Source organism: Eurytemora carolleeae, unplaced genomic scaffold (assembly GCF_000591075.1).
Source record: "Eurytemora carolleeae unplaced genomic scaffold, Eaff_2.0 scaffold417, whole genome shotgun sequence".
Taxonomy (NCBI): Eukaryota; Metazoa; Arthropoda; class Copepoda; order Calanoida; family Temoridae; genus Eurytemora; species Eurytemora carolleeae.
In genome coordinates, this window is record NW_019396423.1 from 97,501 (window position 1) to 114,545 (window position 17,045).

At 31.3% G+C, this 17,045-nt stretch overlaps 1 protein-coding gene across 3 annotated transcripts; it reads left to right on the plus strand.

Annotated features, from left to right (window-relative positions):
* The first annotated feature begins 377 nt into the window (after positions 1-377).
* LOC111703002 (kelch-like protein 12) lies at positions 378-15,695 on the plus strand. 3 transcript variants are annotated; one of them, XM_023474838.1, is made up of 13 exons: positions 378-403; positions 538-592; positions 895-963; positions 1,615-1,662; positions 2,878-2,945; positions 6,881-6,969; positions 8,786-8,846; positions 8,990-9,112; positions 9,675-9,779; positions 12,841-12,954; positions 13,027-13,214; positions 14,253-14,303; positions 15,092-15,691. In XM_023474838.1, the coding sequence occupies exons 1-13, from the start codon at positions 381-383 to the stop codon at positions 15,160-15,162; spliced, it is 1,065 nt and encodes a 354-aa protein (XP_023330606.1). In that variant the 5' UTR covers positions 378-380; the 3' UTR covers positions 15,163-15,691. The 3 variants fall into 3 exon arrangements, with proteins under 3 accessions (XP_023330606.1, XP_023330607.1, XP_023330608.1); XM_023474839.1 differs by lacking the exon at positions 8,990-9,112 and having other exon boundaries at positions 15,092-15,695; XM_023474840.1 differs by lacking the exons at positions 6,881-6,969; positions 8,786-8,846 and having other exon boundaries at positions 15,092-15,692.
* The last annotated feature ends 1,350 nt before the right edge of the window (positions 15,696-17,045 follow it).

Consider the following 17,045-nt stretch of genomic DNA (forward strand, 5'->3'; position numbering starts at 1 on the left):
CCCCCCCCCCCTCCCCTCCCACAACCCTTCCCAATTGAATTCAGCTTAGATTGTTGATAGAAATATTCATATGAAACTTAAAGTACTTCTAGAATACAAAGTAGAAAATGTCTCCCCTCACTTTATAGATTTACCCAATTCTGAAAAGTATCAGCAAGAATCCCTCTGAATGTAAGATATTGATGCCATTGAAAACTACTATATAAAGCGATACAAATTTGAATGGCGAGAAAAAAACCATTTGCTGAAACGATTTAAACCCTGTAAAAACCCTGAATAAATAGATATTAAATTATATATTAAAAGTTATTAACTTTGTAATTGAAAAAACGGTGCAGTTAGTTATATTGAGTTCTAGTGGAAGAAGTGGAAGGAGGACCATGCTAAACTTACTTATATTAAGGTAATTATCTCTTAGCCTATACCTGCTTGGATTTATAGTCAAATTGAGCCCTTGCATTAGGCTTTAAACCACTATTTGCCATTTGATAGTCTGTATAACAATAGGAAGCAGATTTTAAAAAAAACTCTTTTTAGTTTATGTGTGGTGCTTACAGTTTATGGTGGGGATGCTTCTACACCATTTTTTAAGGTTGGCATTGTCATTGTCATTGTCACTTTCATTGTCATTGTCATTGTCATTGCCATTGTCATTGCCATTGTCATTGTCATTGTCATTGTCTTTTAAGGTTGGCATTTCATTGTCATTGTCATTGTCATTGTCATTGTCATTGCCATTGTCATTGCCATTGTCATTGTCATTGTGATCGTCATTGTCATCGTCATTGTCATATCATCCTCATGATTATCATCCTTATCATCAACATCATGAATGTCATCATAACATGCTTGTCATTATCATAAATAGTACCAATGATGTTAAAAATATTGTAGAAAAAGTTGACTAGAAGTACAAATGCCTGCTTCAAGTCAATTGAAACTGAAAACTTGATTGAGTGCAAGGTAAAAGTATTTTTAGAAGCCAAATTAATAATTAGTACATTGGTATAAATTCAAGAATAGTTAAATAACTTTGTATCACAATTTTAAAAGACACTTTTGCAAAGCCAGTTTTAATTTTTAAACGAAACACTGCCTGTCATGTTTAAAGGTATCTTTATATTTTAAAAGTTTCTGTTTTTCCTAACTGATAGTTTTGTTGAGTGAATGCTGAAAATTTATTTTTGAAAAATATATTGTTTGTTTGTTTAACGCTGTTCACTGTACATTTGTACACTGTTTACTGTACAGTATACACTTCATCTTTAAGCCTGTGAAAATATTTCTAGTTATACAAATTTATAATACACAGCCATATTGGATTTCCGATTCCCAGTAGGCACAAAGCAACAAATAGGAGAAGTTCCATGGAATATACGTACATGGATTAAACTTTAAAGGAAGGTTAGAAAGATAGCTGGTAAAATATAGCTTTTATATATTAACGTCCGGGAAATTCCTTATTGGATTTCACTTACGAGTAAAAAAGTTCTAAGGAAGAATTCAAATCTTCTTTTGGTTTTCATGGTTTGATTTTAGCTCTTTGAGTGAAATTAGCTACAGAAATAGAAGTAGTAATAAAATCAATATTTGAGTTAAATTATAATGTTCTAGGTGGAATGCAGCACGGACAAAACATGTCAAACATTCAACTTTGGAGAGGTCAAATTAAAGTTTTTAATTGGAAATTTTAAGTTACAGTTAACTAAACCCATGATTGATATAGTTTTTCATATTTATTTGATCCTTTTCAATAAATATCTTGTAAGCTATAACCAAGCCCCATTGTAGGCAAAATTGGTGCTTACTTTAAATCTGAAAAAAGGCAAATAACTTTTTTTCCGTAATCATTTATTACAGTATTTACGAAAAACAAGATTTTTTCAGTATTATTTACCAATACCACCATACCCCATTATTACCACCATGCTTCCACTCTCCAGGAGAGTCTAGAGCTCATGATTCTGCTCAGATGTAGAGAACCAGAAGATTAACCTAAATGACATTCCAACAGTTTTCCGCCACCAACATGGTGCCTATAACTCTTTGAAGTCTGCTGATCCAATGGGTTTAGATATATACACCTAAACATAGAATACAATTTTAGTAAAATTATTATGTTCTGAGAAACCTGGAATATCCTTGAAAAACCAGCTCAATATGTAGAATGTGTGCAAAGATGCCCATGTGAGGTCACATCAATAAAGGCCAGCACCTATTAGCAAGGATGTGAGTTTGGTGACATGAGATGCAGGGACGGACCAATCCAATATCTCAGGGGAGGGCCCATATTGCGCGCAGAAAAATGTTATTGGCCCCCTCCCCCACAGTAGTAAATTTCCAATTTCATATTTATAATCACATTACAAGATTTACATACCAAAAATGAAACATGTCTATTGAAACCAGACTGATTAAACATAAGCATCTTATTTTCTTCATTACAGGCCGGGAGGCAATAGGGATGTAATTAATATGTGAGGGAATATTATACATTGCCGAAGCTTCCCAAGATCTTGATGTTGGGTCCTAAAGCATCACGAGCGTATCAGGGATTAAATAGTGTCAAAAGTTTGTTCAATAGTTGGAAAAAACATTTATTTGCCTCTTTCTCTTTTCATACTTCATTTATACCGTAAATCCATGCATTCCTTATTTCTTCCTTATTTAGATTTATTTACATTTCATTCAGAATTATCAATCTTTCATTTTCGCATACTTTTTAAAAAATCGTTTTTCAAACTGACTGGAATTCACAGGCAATATTGTGATGTTTAAAAATTGTCATTTTTCTTTGTCAAAGCTCTCCAGCTGCAAAGTAGTAGGCTAAGGGTAAGCCACATTTTTGGAACCCTAAACAATATTTGTTTTTCCCAGGGAAAATGTGAATTCTGCAGTGGATCAACATCTGAAAATTATGAATCCATGTACAGCCCACAAACCCAGTAAGTACAAGTAGTGCCAAATGTTAGCCAAAAAAATAGAATAAACGTTTTACCCATGGTCTCAGGTTTAAAAATTGATTCTAGCTTTGTTTGCCATTGTAATTAACTTGAGGAATTGTTGTGTTAAACTTAGATAAAAATGTCCCCCTGAATTTCCATGATCCTGCATATGCACAATTTATAATTCTATCCCCTATTATTTTAATGAACCTAAATTTGTGTGGGTTGGTATGTATGAAGGCTTAAAAAACTTTTAAAAAAACTTTACTGTATAATTATTAGTTAACAATTTGCTCCATTTAATGGTAACTTACGTCGTACATTGTTCATATAGTATAAATGCGCCAGTTGTAATTATGCAAATCCTGTATTGCGTTTAACCCATTCCATGATATTTATATCTCCATCACACCCATATTGTGATTGTTTAGCTACGTTATATATAACAGTGCATAACTTGTAATTACGCTTTTAATGACCCTATCCTAATCTGAACTTAAGAAACTAACCTTAGAAGGCGCTTTGCGCCCATCTTCTAAATTAATTGTGAACATGTTCTCTTTGTGTAAAACAAAACAAATTTAATTCGCGGATTTTCACAAAAAATTTTGTGGATTTTCAAAATTTTAAAAATTTTAATGGAGATCGAACTTTGATGGAGACAAATATTTGAAATTTTGATTATTCATAAACCTTCCCTGGGGTCCCTAGATGTCCCACAAAAAATTCGGTTCAGCCGTTTTGACGTTTATTGAACACAAGCAGACAGACAGACAAACAAACAAACAAACAGACAGACAAGCCAAATTTATATATAGATACACCTCAGTTTGTAGAGTAACTCCGTACAGTTTACTGCAAGAGAGTAATTCCTATTTTGATAAAACAGGTTGGATCGTCCCCATCATTTGGGATCGATATATAGCTTGTTGATAGCTAGGCTTGTGTCCCTGTGTGGCATTTAGAGCAGATCATCCCCATCATTTGGGATCGATATATAGCTTGTTGATAGCTAGACTTGAGTCCCAGTGTGGTATTTGTGTTGCCCTGGTATCATAAAGCATGATAAAAAAGATAAAAATTCAACCTTCAATGTATCACGACTACTGTACTATTAAAAGGGATATCTACTAACATGTTGAATAAGGACAAACATGGACTTAACTGTTACTATTTATACAAAAATATACTTATCTGTTTTACTATTTAGACAAATGTGTACTTACCTGTTTTATTCTTTATACAAACATGTACTTATCTGTTGTACAATTTTAAGAGAAACATGCACTTATCTGTTGTACTATTTAGATATACATGTACTTATCTGTTTTACTATTAAGAAAAAAATGTACTTATCTTTTGTATTATTTAGACAAACATGTACTTAACTGTTTTGCTATTTAGACAAGATTGTATTTGTCTGGTGTACTATTTAGACAAACTTGTACTTATCCCTTGTACTGCAAAGATGAGCATGTACTCACCTACTGTACTTTAATAGTAACATGTTTACCTGATGTACTGGTAATACTTACATATACTCACCTATTGTAGTTTAAACCTGTACTTGCCTAAAATACTAAAAAGACAGCCATGATCTCACCCTTTGTACTATAAAGAGGAATATGTACTGAAATATTGTACTGTTGAGGCAAACATGAACTGACCAGGGGGGCTGGATCTTAGCTACCTCTCTGTGTGTATTAGCCTGAGTGTACACTTGGGATAGCTTACTGAAAAACGATATTACAAGGATGTAATGCAAGGAAAGTTAATTCCGGTTGTGCATACTCCGCATACATATTGAAACCAGTTCTCTTCAGAATTTGTAAACAAGAATAGATGCATCAGTGTTTATTAAGTATCCGAGGAGGTTAAAAGCATTAAATTTTGATAATTTTGATAATTCACATAATAGTTTCCTATGACTCGAATATTTCATTGATTTTTTTATGTGAAAGATGGATCCCATGTCAGGCTTTGACATCCGTCTTGTGTTTAAATTACTGCCCAGAGAGAGTACACTGCAGTACAAAAGATGTGTACACCTATGAAATAACTTTCCTTCCATTACATCCTTGGGATATTAAGAGATTATGGCCCATTCATACAGTACAAATATCAAATATGCAATATGCGTTCAGAGTACAAGTGTATGGGGAAGGGAAGGTTTTGTTTCTTTAATTTTAAACAGTTTTCTCAGAACAGTTTAACAACAAAGAAATATTGCTCTATAAAAGACTGCAAATGTAGGTCTTCCTGTGAAAATGGAATCCAATGCACATGATAAAGGAGTAGTGGATTTTAATAGTTACATGGAAAACTAATTCTCCATTTTAATATTTTCAGAAATTACTCCCAAGTTCTGTAATATACAGATTGACCTTCGCAATTGAAGTACATGGCCTGTACAATTAGTAAAGGATTAGTGTACATCATCACTTTGTATACTATTACCTCGTTGGAACTAACCTATTGTGCTTAATATTTTCAGAAATTACTCCCGAGTACTGTAATATATAGATTGACCTTTGCAATTGAAGTACATGGCCTGTACAATTAGTAAAGGATTAGGTACAACATCACTCTATATACTATAATAACCAGACGTTTCTCTTGATTAGTATTAAGTGCTCGCATTAGCTTTCTCTGTATCTCACTTTCACTCATAAAATGTAAAAAAGTTCTGCAATAAACTACAGACGTCATGTATAGGAACATGTTGAGAAAATAAAAATTAATCTTATCATCGAAAATAAGTAATCTTGTTCAATTATTAGTTTCTATTTTGTCATTATTCTGGGTTCTCATTATTCACAAAGATTTTCACAGATTTTCTAGAATTATTATTGAAAAGACGACATTTGAAGAATTTGAAGAAATCTGCGAATAAATTCAAAAAAGATAAGAATTTCAATATAATAATGAAAATGATTTTAGCAGCGATTTATTGACAAATTTCTTTTGAGAAATATGTTCCTAGCCATCTAATTTGATTACTGTATAATTTTTACTTTTTTTTTTCGTTGTCGTTATTCAATTATTTATAAAAACTAATTCTGAAAATGTATCCACCCCCAAAGTAGGCGTTTTGAATGTTTAATTTGCGCTCAAACTCAGGATTTACAGATCTTTAAAAAGTTTAATATGTCTCAAATGAATCCGAAAGAAGTTTTCCACAACACTGCATACTCAGTTCAACTACCTTATATAGCCGGTAACTCCCTTTAACAAGGGTAACTGAGGCACTGCACAGTGGAAGGAAGTTGGTTTTGATTTAGTGCCCATATATAGTGATATGTTTTGATACTTAATTTGGGAAATTTATTTTTAATCGCCAATATTCCAAATAATTGTCTAAATTCTTAGTCCCTTCATTTTTATTTTTAGAAAGATTATTGAATTTAATTATTGAATTTATTTCCGAACCACATCACATTATTGGAATTAATTAATAGAAAATTGTGTTTTGCATCTGTTGTACTTAGATAAGTCTAATTGTTCCTGAAAACAAACCAAATAAATGTGTACTATGTAAATAAATATAGGTAATTTTATGTTTCACCTGTTACCAGTGTTAGGTCATTTCTTTTTACAGAAACAGTAGTAATCATTAGGTAAAACATAATTGCGCAAAAAGCTTTTTACTCCATACATGGAAATCTCTGGTAGTAGTTACCATTTTTTTGGAGGAATTTGGGCATATTTTTCATGGAATTTGGGAAGAATTTGCAATCAAACTTATTCTGCGCAACATTTTTTGTGCCAAACAGATTAACTCAGAATTCCTCGGAAATGCGCTTCTATGTAAGGAATGTGTAAAACTGTGAAATTTGCAGTGGAACACAAATTTAGCAAGTAAAATGCGGAATTTGTGTACAACAATTTGTCCATTTTTTTGGTACAGTTAAAATGATGTATTTTTAATATTTGAGGTACTTCTTCACAAATGATATTGATGAGGATAGGAAAATCAAAAATGCAACAAGAATGACTGCTGTTTTACTTGGTGGGATTGCAGGAGGTTTGTGTCACATTAGACAATTTAAACTTGGTTATTTGGCGCTTAAATTCTTTTAAGACAGTATAAGAACCATAAAACTGAGGAGACTTTTAAAAGTACAATAAAGATAATAACCAGCAATTCTGCAGCGTACTGTACAAACTTGTTTAACTAATTAGTTTAACTAATTTTAAAGCTTTTGGTAAAACTCTAAGCTTTATAACAACATCAAATATACTTAAAATATGAGAAATGTCTTCCACCTATTCCAAAATTTTATGAGTCATACTGTATGTTTTAAACACCTAAACTTAAAAACTTTTAATTCTCAAAAGTAACTCATGAAATTAAATATGACAGTGACATCTGCAGCTAAAGAGATCAGTATAATGCAAGCAACTTTTGAACAGGGTTCTTAAAAAAAATCTAAAAAAGTTTTTTAAGCTTTTAAGTTTCTTCTCAAAATCTGATAAGTTAAAGTTAGCATTTATTAGTCGCACTAATAACGTTGGCTCTGACAAATATAATCAGGCCTACACAGTTTTATCAGAAAACAGTTTCTAACCCTTGACTTAAAAATAACAATATTTTGTTAATGATCAAACCAAGGAAAGCTGCAAGTCCACAAGTTTCAATTGGGGCTGGGCAACATTCCGTTAAAGAACTGCAAAAACCATTAATGTTGAAATAGTTGACAAATAGAAATATGCATTCACAAAAAGAATAACAGAAAACAAAAAAGAATGAATGGATGTGCTTTAAAATAACAGTCACTGTCGTAAATTTTTCTGCTTAAAATTGCACAAAACTAACAAAAAATAAAATCAAGCAATAATAAACAGGTTATAAAAGTATGAACATGCCCAGTCCTAGTTTTAATATGACACCATCAAATTACATTCATCTATATCAAGGTTTATATGTTTCTTAAGGAGGTAAGACAGAAACATATCCTTGTAACGTAACCGTAGGGGACATAGGAGTGAGCAGAAGCCCAGGAAAAAAAATCTTTTAACAATCACAGCTTTATTTTCATACACCACACATGAGTTCTGTAATAATCGTGGATAGAGCAGTATAAAGAATAATTATAATCCCCAAGGATTGGAATGGCTTTAACTTAATAGATGATTTCATTTGCATTTACGTTTAGGTGAAATTGTCTATTAGCTTTAAATCAAACCCTGTCTAAAAAGATTAATTAACAATTAATTCATTGCAAAATGTACTGGCTTGAGTGTTAGTGTGAATGTTCCACACCAGTTTGAGCATTTTTTTGGTTAGTTTTAACCTTTCATTTTTTCAAAGGATAAGAATTTTGAATAGTTCAATAAAAGTAAACTTTTTTATCTGTTTCTGCATTTTACTAAAACTTTAAAATTCTCAATTTGTTGATCGGTTTCCTTAAGTTTTTGGTCCATTTCCTCTTATTTTTTATCCATTTCCCCTGTTAACAAAATCTTTAAAAAGCCCAATGTGTTGATTGGTTTCCTCAATGTTTTGGTCTTTATTTTTGATCCATTTCCACTTTTTTCAAAAACTTTTAAAATCTCAATTTGTTGATCAGTTTCTTCAAAGTTTTGGTTTGTTTCCTCATACTTTTTATCTGTTCAAATTGGGAAATTTCCCAAAAAATTTCTTTAAAATAAAATGGAAATGAATGTAAATTTTGGAAAATCGAAAAGAAATAGGAAACTCATCAAAACCAGAATTTTGATGGATTTCCGAAAAATTCCAAGAAATCGCAAAAGTGAGTATTTTATTTTGGTTTCTGTTCTTTTTCAATCCATTTCCATGTTGAGGTGTTTCTGTTTTGATCCATTCCATATTACAATAGGGGCTGCAGTACTACATAAACAAATTTATTATTGTGGTGGAGAATTAACTGGTGGCGTAAGGTACATCTTTCAATATTTGTCCAGTTTTGCTTTTTAAAAGCACTGATAATTTTTTTGCAATCTATTTTATTCTGTTAGACCAATTAAGGCCCTTATTTCTGCAACTAATAATATTATATATTGGTTGATATTTCTGTTTTCAGTAAAGACTGCTTTAAGAATAAAGAAGGAGTTTGGGTTCCAGTGGCGAGCATGAATGAAGCAAGACATGCCTTTCAGATGAACACTGTGGGGTCTAAATTTCTCATTACAGGGGGATTTATAAAGTAAAAAATTTGTATAATCATCATTGGCATGACTCTAGACTAAAAGAAAAATTGTAAACCCACAAATGATGTGTGTGTGACCAAATGTTATATATTTTATCTGCCATTAAGTATAAAACAAATAATCCAATATTGGTATTCTTACGCATATGAGGTTGTTAAATTTTTTTCCAGAATTTTTTCTTAAATTGCGAAAGAGTTAACATATTAAGTAATTTTGCTTTAAAAGCATTGATTATACCAGAATCTTGGTTTAGTATTTTCTCAGTATAAGGATATCTATGAAGTATGTGTATGGTCTATCAAAATTGATAAAAAGAACCAAATGATTTTAATTATTTAAAAATGGAAATTCAGACTGTAAATCTGCGATCTTTTTATAATTTTTATTCTAACATGAGTTTGGGCTTTTAAAATCAGATTGCATATCAGTGATTACTGGACTTATGGCTTTCATCACTAAATAAGCCTTGTGACTAAATACTAGATGTGCCATGAACCAAGAATATTTCAAAAAAATTTACTAAAAATTCCTCTATTTTTAAAAAGAACAATATTGCAGTGGTGTTTCTTCTGATTCTATGGAACTATACAGTGGAGGTATTTGGACTAAACTTGAACTAAAACTATCATCTGGTGTTCATAATCATTGCGGAGTAACTATCAGGTTATTAATAATTACCTCCCTAAATATGTGCAATAAATAGAAAGAATACTGCATGCAGAACTATTACAAAGTAGACTGGTCTAATGTTCCTTCAAACATTGGTTTAACTAGTAGCTTAAAAATTTAATCGAAAGTAAAATGGGTCTGTTTAAAGTGCACAATTGCCATTGCTTTTGTTAATAGGAATATTTGAAATTGTAACTTGAGACCAAAGGTAATTTTCGTATTCCACATATTTCTGGTTCTCAATGTAGCATGATAAAATATAAAGACCATTAAAGGGAGTGTTGCAAAAAATAAAAGTGGGTAAAGGCTAACCATGGAATCAAATTCCATGGTATCCCTACTAATCTTAATACTATCTGTTGCGTCTTTAAGGAGAAAATAGTTAAACAGAGCTGGGAACTTAAGAATGGATAACCTTTAATCCCAACTACTTAATCCGAATATCCACTGTGGAAACTTTTAATTTTAGTCCTTAATCTACTCATTTCTCTCTCTTTGGATATCCTTACATTATTTTCTCCAACAAGAGTGCAGGAATATAGTTCGTAAATTGTATTGACCAATGACAGTCTTGAAAATAAATTCTATCCCATGAGAGAAATCCGCAATTTCTAACAAATCAAGAATTTGTTGTCGGCCATTTTGTAAATTAATTGGCGAAGAAAAATATTTAATGATATGATTGAGATTCTTTTCTAACCAATTTTAACTAATGTATTAATTAATAAATTGGTGAGTAATTAAGTGAGGGCCCCTTCAGTCAACAAATCTGGCTTTCTTAGAATCCAATTTGTTGATCTAAATATTTAATCTCAAGACTAACATAATCTCGAGATTATGTTAGATCAAATAGATTAAATATTTAGATCAACAAATTGGATTCTAAGAACGCCAGATTGGTTCGTTTTCTTGACTGGAAGGNAATCTGGAGATTAAGAAAAAGAGTGGATTAAGCATTAATCTTGATATCCACCATACTAAAGTTTTCAGCTCTGGGCTCATACCGAAGAGCGTAACATCCATACATATTCACATAGTTGCGATATTTCATTCAGATTGTAAATAATTCAATCTAATTTAAATCATCCATTTAGATATTATAACCTATCCTATTATTTTGGAATTTAATTTGATGCATTCATTTACATATAGTTATTTTATAATATTTTTTATTTGTTTTATATACCATGTACTTTAAAATGATGATTTGTTTGCAGTTGCTAGGTGTTGGTAGGTGTCTCTCCCACATGCACTCTAAAAGTTGCAAATTTGGTCTTTAGCATGCAGGCATCAAAGTTCTTCTTTCATACTTCAAAGTTCTTCTTTCATTACACAAATTTTGTTGAATATTTTCCAAAATTACAATCTAACAAAACTTGTTAATAGTTTACACATTGTTCTCTTGGCATGTGTCAAACTTTGTCATATGAAATCTTTTTTTTGTTATGTGACAGTTTTCTTTCATTGTAATATATTTTTAATAAAAAATAATAAAAAANAAATCTTAATATCAATATTTAATCAAGAATTTTTGTTTCAATTCCCCACTACCCTCACTACCTCCGACTTTTACAAATCTATAAATCAACTTTTCTTCAAGAATTTTTTTTTATTTCAAACTACCCTCACTACCACCGACTTGTTGAAACATTTTTATTAACATTTATTCAAGAATTTTTTATTCAATTCCACACTACCCTCACTACCTCTGACTTTTTAAAATCTATTTATCAACATTTACTGAAGAATTTGTTTTTTATTTCAAACTACCCTTACTACCACGGACTTGATAAAACTTTATTATCAACATTTATTCAAGAAATTTTTTTTCAATTCCCCACTACCCTCACTTCTTCCGACTTTTTAAAATCTGCATATCAACACTTGTTCAAGAATTTTTTTTTATTTCAAACTATCCCCACTACAGACTTGTTGAAACTTTTTTAACAACATTTATTCAAGAATTTTTTTTCAATTCCCCACTACCCTGAGTTCTATCATTTATATCCAATCAATACATATCTTTATTTTTAAATTTTGAATTATTACTACTTTAACTACCATCTATTTATCTGACATAAAGCTATTGTGAAAAATATGGCATTTTATACATACAGCCTGTAACAACCTCTGTTGATGGGTCAAGATGCAAAGCTGAATGATCATATAACAAATGATTACATAGTTGCGCAGTAAGTTGAAGGGACATTCAACAAATTTTGACGAATGGTACATTTTATCCTGCACAGTGTTGCTAGTTGAAGCGACATTAGACAAATTTTGTGTGATGATAAGAGAGGCGTATTCAGGAATTTGTCCAGGGGGGCTTAAATTTTTTTATCTTTCCATGGGGCGGGCTCAGCACCCATTGGGACCTGAAAACCCCCTGAAATCAATAGATTTCACTGGTCCAGAAGGGGCTTAGCCCTATAGCCCCCACCCTGAAAAGGCCCCTGGATGATAATTATATGAAGGCGAGGCCTGCACATGACATCGTGGTTACTACAAACACCGGTTGATAGATTATTTATCAAACAATGAATTGATGCGACTGAAAATACATTTAACAAAATTTGACGAATGAAAGTGCTAAGGTGTATTTGAGTCCGGTGCTCCAACAAACTTTGTTAGATAAAGTTTGAAATTTCTTAGAGTGTGGAACCCATGAAGCATTGATAGCAGAAACACCTAGTGGCCAAATAAACAGCGTTTGTAAATTATATTGTAAATGTAACAAATAAAAAATATCATTAAATATTAACTATCTTTACAAATGCATTGAATTGGATTTGAAGATTATAGGTTGTAATATCTGAATGAATAATTTCAAATTGGTTAAATTATTTATGATCTGAGAGGAATAATGCCACTTTGTGAATTTATATGGAAGTTACGTTTTTTGGTATGAGTCATGTTTAACCATTTTCTTCTTATAAGTGTAACAGATAAAATAAAAGTAAGATTAATAGTGATCACCATCAAATTCGATTTGAAGTTAGTCTAAACCCCCTTTCATTTTTCGCGAACACTCCCTTTAAGCTTATGAACAAATTAGTGAGAGTGAAGTAATTGTGACTGGTGGCTTTGGTGATAGAATATTGAAAACTGTTCAAAAAATAGATATAACAACTGGACTGGTTGTGAGCCTATTTCCTCTTATAAAAGCTAGGTATGAAGTTATTATTTACATGCTATGGGGATGATGAAAAAATTCCATTAAAAATAACCCTGTAATATCTAGAACAACCCATGGTTGCGGACTCTATAATGGTGAAGTGTATGTTGCTGGTGGATATGCTGAACCTGGAACTAACCATGTTGAAGTCCTTAGTCTGGAGACTTGGAAATGGACAGCCTTTACACCTATGAACAATGACAGAAGAGATTTTTCCATGGCAGTTCTGGACGGATATCTTGCTGCGTTTGGAGGTAAAAGTATAAAGTATATTAGATGATATCTCTCTATAATTCATTTATATAATGTTAGTAACTAGGAGCTTTGCAAGACTTTAAAGTCTACATTTAAAATATTTCAGTCATTATCGATTTTGCTAATAGGCCCAACTGGAAAAAATCTCGGGATCCGAATTTGGATTTATTACTTGAGGAGTTCTGTGTGAGGAATAAAATTGGTCTGCTTTTTCATTAAGGTTCTGCTTTGTTGGAATATTTTCATAGATTGGTAGTGTAAACAGATTGGTTGAACCGATCGGAGACCAAATCAGTAGACAGACTGGCACCTGTAGAAAATAGTTTCAAAACGGCGGTTTATAAACTCCTGTGAACATATGAATTTGTTTACAACTAGCTGAAGTACCCTGCGTTGCCCAGGTTTATATCATTATTCATAGTCATAGTTACTCTTGCCGTTTACCTGTATTGGTATTAAATGGAGTGACCGGCTATGTAAGGTAGATGAACTGAGTATGCAGTGCTGTGGAAAACTTCTTTCGGATTCATTTGAGACATATTAAACTTTTTAAAGATCTGTAAATCCTGACTTTGAGCGCAAATTTGACGTTCAAAACTCCTACTTTAGGGGTGATTACGTTTTCAGAATTAGTTTTTTTAAATTATTAAATAACGACGACATAAAATGTAAAAAAAGCTCTACAATAAACAACAGACGTCATGTTTAGGAACATGTTGAGAAAATAAAAATTAATCTTAACATCGAAATAAGTAATCTTGTTCAATTATTTGTTTCTGTTTTCTCATTATTCACAAAGATTTTCTGCAGATTTTCTAGAATTATTATTGAAAAGACGACATTTGAAGAATCTGAAGAAATCTGCGAATAAATTCAAAGAAAATAAGAAATTCCAAAATTATAAATATTTTTAGACACTTACGGAGATTCTGATAAGTCAAAATAAACAGTTTTTTAAAACAAAGTTAAAAATTAAAAAGTTTTTAAAAACAGAGAAGGATGGAGTGGATTTTAAGATAAGTTTACTTGATATTTAGGAGACGGGTCAGGCGGAAGACGGTCTGTGGAAATCTACAATTTTACAACAGGTTAGAAAGATTTAAAAAATCAAACATTATTAATTGTGTAGAATTCAGCCATTTAGTTCCTGCAAAAAGATTTTTAATACAAGTCCAGCAGATTTTGTTTAAAGAAACCTTGCATTCGTGTTATTCAATTTTTTAATGGATTTCATAAATATATGAGAAAAAAGTTGCCATTAATTAGTCTCCCTCCAGAAGAGATTTTTTTAAAATTTATTTATACAAAAAGCTTTTATGATTAGCATTGGAACAATTTTTATCATGGCTTAATTGTAATCCATTTATCAATTATTGGTATAGTGCGTACTTCAACATTTTTATAGAAATTTTATTTGTACATATTATAGGTGTTTTTATAGTTTAACTGCTAAGTTTCCTCAATAATAAAACACTTTTTGATCTGAGCGTGTCAAAACAAGTTTTCCTTACATTAAGCATTCTTTTACATTTTTATAAATCTTTAAGATTTTTTCTCATAAATAGATATTTTGGCTGACATAAAAATGTTTTAGATTGTTCGAAAAACTTCTTTTTTATTCTAAACACATTTTTAGATTGTACTAAAAATATGTTCTAAAAGTTTGAATGTGAACCAGTTCTTGCAAAATTTGCGTCAATTCGCAATGCATTCGGTAATTTGTTAACCTAACATTTTTAAAAATTTGAATCACAATGCACTGACTGCATTGCAAACTGATTTTTACAGTGCTGTTAAAATCATACCTTTAGTCTAAAAGTCGTCTTCCTATTCTACAGTATGGGTTCTACTGTATACTGAGAATTAAATAATTTAGGAAGCTGGGAGACCAGAGTGTTGAAATCTGATCATCTCTTTCATGCAACTGTCACTGTTCCATGTGTGTAGAAACGGAATCCGTAATTGTAATTTAACTTGACTTTCTCGGTACAAATTTTATTTAACACTATTTTTAATGCTAAAATCTTTTGCTTGAGGTTTGCTTAGGTTTTCATCGATATCTGTATCCAAGCTATATGCACAATATTGATTTAAATATTGATCCAAGCTATATGCACAATATTGATTTGAAATCTAAAAATTTTAAACAGTTGATTGTTGATTTAAGCAGCCTAAAGTTACATAAGATAATTTACTTGAACAAAATATGACGAGAGGTTTATTAGATCATGTACATAAACTTTAATAGGACGAGAGGTTTATGAGATCATGTACATAAACTTTAATAGGACGAGAGGTTTATGAGATCATGTACATAAACTTTAATAGGACGAGAGGTTTATGAGATCATGTACATAAACTTTAATTTGTTTGAAAATACAGTATAGCATACCCCAAATTTTCATTTGATACCATTTAAAGCTTGAAAAAAGGGAAATGCTGGGGGCTGGAAAAGTCATGTGTTTGTGTCTGTACCAAAAGAGTGTGTGTCTGTGATAAGGAACCGAAAGTTGTACTGTCAGTGTATACAGTACAGAAGAATCTCGGTAAGAGAGTGCATTTGTTTATTGTTAATTGTTTACTTCAAATTAAGTTTAATATACATGTTATATATTATTCATACATTTAAATCAACACAATAAGCCAAATGTTCATGCAAAGAATATAATTTGATTAAAGTTTACAAGCTTAATCATAATTGACGATATTGTTCTCAGGGGCGTAAATAAGGATTCTGTAGGGGGGGGGGGGTAAATATTTTTAATGGGTCGCGCGAAGCGCGCCGAACTTTTTTACCCTAGAATTATTTTTACCCCCCCCTAGAAAAATATCATGATGTATATCAAATTATTGGTTTTAGTTGGGTTTGATTTGCATTTTCACTCATTTCTGGCATTTACAAACTCCATCAAATAAAGGCTTCATTTCCTACCTTTCAGCTTTCACATTGTTTTATATCCTTCATTATAGTCATTCATTTTACATTAACTACAAAGATCTGTAAAAAAACTGGATTTATTTTAAGTAACATAAGAAATAGTTTTACTCTAAGAGGAAAAAGATAAGAGGAAACTTTTTTAAATCTTTAGAAAAGCTACTCTGCAAAACTTTGAAAAAATATTGTCTTTGTTTATATTAGCCATTTCCCTGCAGGGAAAAGACTCACCATAAACTTCATACCGTCAAATTTAATGAGTTACAGACAGGTCATACTTTGTTGGTAACCCTGTAGTGTATTCTAGAAAACTTTGAATTCCTCCTTCAGATATTTCTGGAATCTAATTCTGGAATGTTCTGGAAAAATTCAAAAATATTCTGGAACAAAATTCTGTAAAATTTCCAACCACTCACTAAAACAAATCTGAGATATATAAAATAATTTGCTATCCCCAATCTGATGTCAAAGAACTTAGTTATTGAATCTCTAAGTATAATAGCAGAAGTTTAAATTTAAAATATTAAAGATTTTTAACATCAGGCTGCACAAATACAAGGTTTAGAAAATTTGAGTTTGTAGCGATTTTAAGAATGGAGAGTTTCGATCCCCTGTGAATTCCAAGGGAAACAAATGTGATTGTGAATGCCCAGTTTCAATTACTTTCTTCAGGAAAAGTCTTCCATGGGCATGTTATCTGCTTTTTGGATAAGTTTTTTTATCATTAACAGTGCTGTCATTGCTTTTCATCGTCAAAAAAGGATTAGCACAATCATCTAACTTCTTTTTATTTCAAATCATGCCTTATTCATTAAAACGATATCATTATTTTAATAGTTTATCCTCTAATTTTCTCAAATTTGATAGATTGGACAAGTTCAATTACTGTTCAATA

What these genes read in the sequence shown, in the direction of transcription:
- LOC111703002 (XM_023474838.1), top strand. Translation starts at nt 381, where the DNA reads ATGCTAAACTTACTTATATTAAG. An exon ending in AAAACTTGATTGAGTGCAAG is followed by an intron (nt 964 to 1,614) that starts GTAAAAGTATTT and finishes ATAATGTTCTAG; the next exon opens with GTGGAATGCAGCACGGACAA. An exon ending in ATTACAGGGGGATTTATAAA is followed by an intron (nt 9,113 to 9,674) that starts GTAAAAAATTTG and finishes ACAATATTGCAG; the next exon opens with TGGTGTTTCTTCTGATTCTA.